At 39.4% G+C, this 7,396-nt stretch overlaps 1 protein-coding gene across 1 annotated transcript in view; it reads left to right on the forward strand.

The window, feature by feature from the left end:
• The window catches only part of CASR (calcium sensing receptor), a 155,648-nt gene that overhangs the window by 122,110 nt on the left and 26,142 nt on the right, over positions 1 to 7,396 (forward strand). Inside the window, exon 5 of the mRNA XM_027845133.1 lies at positions 3,956 to 4,186. Coding sequence (XP_027700934.1) covers positions 3,956 to 4,186 — 231 coding nt within the window. The remainder of the gene's footprint in view (positions 1 to 3,955; positions 4,187 to 7,396) is intronic.

The raw sequence follows: 7,396 nt of genomic DNA on the forward strand, positions 1-7,396 counted from the left end.
CTACTACTACTACTACTACTACTACTACTACTACTACTACTACTACTCCTATTACTCCTACTCCTACTCCTACTACTACTTCCTGATGCAGCACATTTCACTTTGAGATATCTCTGTTAGGAAGTTTTTTTCTTATATTTACCTAAAATTTGCCCTTTTGGCAACTTCTACTTGTTTTTGATTCTGCCATTTAGGTCCACATGGATGGAAGCAGTTCTTGAATTAGTCAATCAACAAGATTTCTTAAGCACCTACTTTATGCTAGGTGCTGGAGATATGAGGCAACTATCATCTCCAATCCTCTTCCTCAATCATCTTTTCTACAGGTTAAATATTCTCCATTCCTCCAAACTATCTTTTTATGGAATATCTCAAAGCATTTTACTATCCCAGTCACCTTCTAATTAATGCTCTCCAGCATATGAATAATCTTCCGAAAGTATGGTACCCAGAACTGAACATACTCCACATAGGGTCTGACCAAGACAGAGAGCAGTGAGAATAGCACTTCCCTCACTCTGCACAGTAGGTCTCTCCCAAATGTAGCCTAAGACTGCATTAGCTTTTTTTTTTTGACTGACATGCCACACTGTTGACTCACACTCAGCTTACAATGCACTAAAACCCCAATATTTTTTTCTGTACAAATACAGCTATGCTGCCCCCATCTTGAAGATTTCTTGAACCCAAGGTTAAGACTTCCCATTGAGCTCTGATGCATTTCAAGTTATTAGATGCAACCCAATATTCTACCCTGTCATGATTGTTTCATATTCAACATGTTAGCTATCTCTCCCAGTTTTATGTCATATGAAAAGTTGATAAACACGTCATCTATACCTTCATTTAAGTCACTGATAAAAATTTTAAACAGGGTAGGGCAAGGTCAAGTTCCTGGGGTTCTCCACTAAACCACATCTTTTGCAGGAAGCCTACCCCAATCCCTCTGGATTCTCATGCCTTCCCTATAATTAATTATTTCATATTTATCAAGTATATAGCCTTTGTTTATATATTTATTTGCATGTTATCTCCTCCATTATGATCTCCAAAAGGACTGGGACTGTCTTTCGCCTCCATTTATATCCCCAGTACTTAGCACAGTGCCTGACCCAGGATAAATGCTTAATAAGTGTTGATTGATTGCTAAAGACCTTTTAAGTTAATATCAAACTGTTACCTACTCACCTAACTGCACATAATAGTACAGCCCACATGTATCCTTTTACCCAAGGATTGCAAGAGGGATTTTTTTCAGTGCTTTGCTGAAATCTAGGCAAACTGTCACTTAACAGCATTCTCCAGGTTTACCACTCTAGTAATCCCGGGATCATCTTCCCCCACCAATGCAGGGGAAGGAGCTCTCTTCCTGCTGTTTCATTCCCTCTTCCCCGCAATTCACCTTCCAGAAGGAGCAGGTTGGGGGTGTGGGGTTGGGGGGATGCAAAAGGAAAGGGTTTGGAAAGCACATGGGGAAAAAGAAGGGAGGCTTGTAAAACCAAGACCAGTGGTGAAACAAGACCCCAAAAGGGAGACCACATGACATGGTGCCTCAGAGAGGTTAAGTGACTTTTATTCATTGTCACATACTTTGTAAGTGATGGAGGCAGGACTCTCAAACCCAAATTTTCTGATTCAAAGTCCAGGACTCTTTCCTTCTGCACTGTGCTGTACCTCTTTCTTAAGTATCCCTATAATCCCTAGTACTATATCAGATGTATAATGAACAACTAAAGTAAGATAAATTACTGTTGTGTCCACTGCCATGCCTTGACCAGAGGATCATAGGATTTGGAGATGAAAGGACCCAAGACATCATCTAGTCCAATGTATTCATTTTGTAATTAAAAAAATAGTAAGCATTCATTTTCTTTCCCTCTTCCCTACTACCCCCTGGGTAGAAGGGGAGGAAACCCTTATTAAAATATGCATAGTCAAGAAAATTAAAATTAAATTGTGTTAGTCACATTCAAAAGCATATCTCATTCTGCACATTTATGTCATCTTCTCTCTGTTGGGAGGTAGGTAGCATGCTTCATCATTGGTCTTCTGAATCATGGTTGATCATTTTGTTGATAAGAGTTCTTAAGTATTTCAAAGTTGTTCATTTATTTCAAGACTGGTGTTATTATATAAATTCTTCTCCTGGTTCCACACACTTCATTCCAAGATAGTTCACAGAAATCTTTCCAAGTTTTTCTGAAATCATCCCCTTCCTCATTTCTTACACATTCATCTACCAGAACTTGTTTGGTCATTCCTCAATTAATAGGCACTTGGTTTTCAGCTGTCACCCCAAAAAGGGCTCTTATAAATATTTTTGTACATATGGGTTCTTTCCTTCTTTCTTTCATCTCTTTGGTATATAGACCTAGTAGTTATATTGCTGGATCAAAATCTATGCAAAGTTTTGTAACTCTTTGCCAATACCCTCATTTTAGAGAGGAAAAACTGAGGCCAAGAAAGAGAAAGTGACTTGCTTAAAAGTCACACATCTGATAAATGACAGAGCTAAGATTCAAATCCAGAATTTTGGACTCCAAATCTTATGTCCTACCTACACAATGTTTAGAATGGAATTGACCATCACTGTCATCAACACCTCAGTGAGTGACTGGAAGTCAAGGGCACAATGCTGATAATCGTGATGATCCACACCACACTCAGACTGGGACAGCGGAAAGAATTCTGGATTTGGAATCAGAGAACTTGAGTCCAAATCTCAGCTCTGTCACTCACTAGCTGTGTGACTTCAGACAATTCACTTAACCTCTCTGGGGTGTATAAAAATTAAAGGATTAAACTAAATGAACTTTAAGAGGTATTCCAGCTCTAAATCTATGAATTTATTGAAACCAAACATTATGAGATAATATATTTAGATCTGGGAAGGGACCTTAGAGATCATTTGGGTAACATAGTGGATGGAATGTTAGACTTGGAGTCAAGAAGAACTGAGTTCAAATATTGCTTCAGATACTCACTAGCTGTGTGACCTTGGGCAAGTTTTATTTTCTATCTGCCTGGATTTCCTCACTATAAAATAGGGATAATAATAGCACCTATCAGACAGACTTGTTCTGAGGCTCAAATGAAATATAAATGCAAAGTGCTGTGCAAACCTTAAAGCACTACACAAATGATAGTTATCATCATCATCATCATCATTATGATGTCCAATTCCCCATTTTGCAGATGAAGAAACTAAGGAAAAGAGAAATTAAGTGACTTAATAAAGTTAAACAAGAAGTTACATTATTAGATGAGATTCAAACCTGATCATCTGATTCTATTTAGAATACTCTTTCCATTTCACCATGCCATGGGCCTATGAATTTCAATCCTGCTCCCTTCATTCCAAGCCCCCTGCCCAACCTTACTAGTTTGTGATTTTATGATGACAATTCAGTATTAGAGAAACAGCAACATAAGGAAGATGATAGACTCATAGATTCAGAGGTAGAAAGGACCTTAGAGGTCATTTATATAACCTTCATATTATAAATCCTTTCATACTATAAAAGGGGAAAGTGAGGCCCAGAGAGGTTGGTTAATTTTTCCAAGGTAACACAGGCAATAAATGGTAAAAACCAGGATTAGATTTGAAGACTTCTCACTCCAAATCCAATACTCTTTCCACTGTACCACACTGCTTCTCAAAAAGATGTCAACAGTAGCACCAGCCACAAGTTCTGATCCTCTCCTCCAGTATGCATCTCTTGATGGGACTGGGACCAGAAAAAATAATATTTCTTTCTTGATCATGCCAATGATGGTAGAATTCTTAAGGTTGACCAAACCTAGTGGCTCACAGGAGCTAAGATGGATTTCCTCTTATGACCTTGAAAAGGTGACTCCCCAACTCCAAATCCCAAGGGTTTACCAAAGGAAGCCCTTCTTTAGAATGGCTGGACAGGCATTTATACTCAAGATGTCTTTCTCTGCTCTTCTTTAGGTTTTGAAACACCTGCGGCACTTAAACTTCACCAATAATATGGGCGAGCAGGTGGATTTTGATGAGTTTGGGGACCTGGTGGGCAACTATTCAATCATCAACTGGCACCTCTCTCCAGAGGATGGTTCCATTGTCTTTAAGGAGGTTGGGCATTACAACGTTTATGCCAAGAAAGGTGAACGGCTCTTCATCAATGAGGAGAAAATTCTGTGGAGTGGATTCTCCAGGGAGGTATGTACTGAATATAAGAAAGCCATGAGTGGTCTACTGACAATAGCAAATAACACATGGGAAAGATGGGTGATTACTTTGGGGAAATGTTAGCTCAAAATCAAATGCCTAGCACTGTCCAACTAGATAGTTTCTTTGCCAGCAAAAATTTAGCTGCAATGGAATCATAACAATCCTTCACGAGAATAAAGCTCACCTGGAAAAGGGAGATGAAAGAGAATTCTGCCTTTCCAGGAGTCCCACTAGATCATTCTTGTAGTCTGAAGCACTTTACCCAGAGTTATGGAATCTCCCAGAAGTATAAATAATGCTAATAGCTGACATTTTAAAAATACTTCAAAGTTTGCAAAGTGCTTTGCAAATATTATTTCCTTTGGTTCTGATAGCAGTCCTCTGTGATAGTCTAGATTATTATTAAGAAAACCCTCAATGTAAAAACAGGAGATATCAATAAAAAATTTATCAAAGATAAAAAAAGAAAGCCCTCAACCCAAGTGTCCCAGCTTATAAAAACAAGAGCTATACCTGCCTCTGTTCTCATTATTATCCCTTTTCTTTTATCCTCCCATTACCCCCATTCCTTACTTGGGCAATTCCAAACCACTGAACAAATTCTGTAATAATGTTCTGGGGGGAGAGAGGGAGGGAGGGAGAAAAGGAGGAGACTCTTTCAATCTCAGTATTTTATCTCCCTTCTTGTGTATCTCCAGATCTTTTCTAGTCATCCCCTGAAGCTGAAGTAGGGTATGGAAGGGGGGAGAGGAGGCAGTAAATTTCTTTTTTCTGCATTGCATTTCTGATGAAATTTTCTAATAATAATAATATTTATAAGTGCACTCCATACTATAATTATGTGAAGTAGACAGCTTCCCCTGTTTTACAGGTAGAGGTAGCTAGGTGGTACACTGGGTAGAGTGCTGGGCCTGAAGTCAGGAAGACTCCTCTTTGTGAATTCAAATCTGGCCTCAGACACTTAGTACCTATGTAACCCTGGGCTAGCCACTTAACCTGGTTTGCTTCAGTTTCGTCATTGATAAAATAAAGTCAAGAAGAAAATGACAAACCACTCTAGTATCTTTACCAAGAAAATCCCAAGTGGGGTCACTAATATTCTGAAATGACTAAACGATGCCAAAGAAATTTTACAGGTAAAAAGCCTGAAACACAGAGATAGGTCTCTAGTGGGTGTCTTACTCCATCCCCTACTACTTTTGCCTCTGTCTTTTTTTCTATGAATTGAGTTAGGGGAGTTGGGTAGGGGAGGAATGGATGAGCGTACATTTCTTCCTTTAGCTCTTTTATGACTAATGAGACCTGGGGATGCTCTTTTTTCAAGGTAGATAATGGCATCGTAGAGAAATCCCGCCCAGCCAGCTGCTTCTCCAGTGTAGTCACAATACCCTCTCCCAACTCCTCACGGATTTAGCAAACATTATACCAACACTACTTGGTATGTCCTCTTTATCTAATCCCAGTTACTGGACTATAATAGGCCATTCTTATCACTAACTCCTTGTGGGCAAGGACAGGGTCCTATTTATCTTTGTATCTTCTCTCTGTCCTTAGCACAGGGTATGAGGACATCAGTAAATATTTATAGAATACACACTTGCTATGTCAGTCCCCAAGGTTTATTGTATGGCCTCCCAGAGTTCAATTTGCTTCCATCACTGATCCTCCTCCACTTGCAGGGCTCTCTGGGAAGGTTGTGGTTTAGCATATGAAGAGAAATCCCAGAGGCCCAGAATCCAGTGCCTCTTTCTACATTTGAAGGAATTTTTTACCTTCCACAGAACCACAGATCAGGTTATCTATTCTTCTCAGGGCCCTAAGGCCTTCTGATAGTAAGCCAGCTATTTAGAGAGGGACATTCACTGTTTTAGGCCTCCAGGGTACCCATTCACTCCATTCTTGCTGACATAGCCAACTTGCTATAAAATTCACCTGATCCATTATGGACCAGGCAGTTTATCCAGAGCTCTTTTTGCTTTTGTTGTCAGTATTACCTATTTCCACTGTGCCTACACATAACTAATCTGACCATTTCCCTGAATTGATGGGCCAGTTTAGTATAAAAATGCTCAAAATCACTTCTCCCAGAGTCATGGCCTCTGCTTATACTTCTTTTAAATTCATTCCTTCATCCAAGGGAAAAGAATTTGGATTTCCTCTCCTCATTTAGTCTCAATCATCAAAAAGAGTAATTTTATTTCCTATGGATCTGCCTGGAGAGTTAGGATCCAGGCAAACAGGAAGCTGTTGTCTGTTGAGGCTATGGCGTGGTATTATCCATTCTCAGAATGCAGCAGAGAGAAGGAAGGAGTTGAGCAAGGAGGTGAGCACAAGAAACAGAGTTATTTAATAGCTCCTCATGAATTCAGCCTTCTGGGTATAATTTTATTATTTTTTCAGAGGTACCATGAATTCTTAGTCTTAGGGGATATAATAAGGAACTGGATGGTGCCCACGCCTGGAATGTTCACCATCTGAGGATTTGGTAGAATACCGGCATCCTCAGACTCAGTGCGTGTATTGGGCCAGCTAGCAAGGTTCTAATCACTTCCTATTTGCAAAATATCAAGATAATGTCCTGACTAACCAATATGTCCAGATCCACTGATAAAGTTTTCTAGTCAACTGTGGATTACAGACAGGAAGTGGTCTGTGTCTAGCTTTCTCAGCAGAAAAACAATGGACCAGAATAGACCAAGAGACATACTTGAAGGGTTAGCAGTTTAGCTCAGTGCCTCCCACCTTTGTGGGTCACAGATTTGGAAACAGAACTGCTAGGAGGGACCTCTCATTGACTGATGAAAATTGGTGAGGAATATACAGGAAAGAGGAAACACTAAAGAGAGAAGGATTAAAAAAAATTTAAATGGAACAGGAGAGATTTAGATACAAAGGAAGATGCAGGACCAAGTCTAGTTATATAATTTTACTTGATGTTGTTAAACTCCAGTGTGCTGAGATATATACAACTTATGTTTCCCTTAGTTTTTTTCATTTGCACCTTCATTTACTGATGTTGGTTTCTACCCAAACAATAATAATTTTTAAAGCTGGAGAGATAACATGGCATAGTAGACAGAGAGCTGACCTCAAAATCAGGAAGATTTGGGTTCAAATCTTGCCTTAGGCATATAAGGTTCTGTGAACCTCAGAAGGAAGGAAGGAAGGAAGGAAGGAAGGAAGGAAGGAAGGAAGGAA

The sequence above is a fragment of the Vombatus ursinus genome, unplaced genomic scaffold, assembly GCF_900497805.2.
Source record: "Vombatus ursinus unplaced genomic scaffold, bare-nosed wombat genome assembly UNPS02014959.1, whole genome shotgun sequence".
In the NCBI taxonomy this organism is placed as follows: Eukaryota; Metazoa; Chordata; class Mammalia; order Diprotodontia; family Vombatidae; genus Vombatus; species Vombatus ursinus.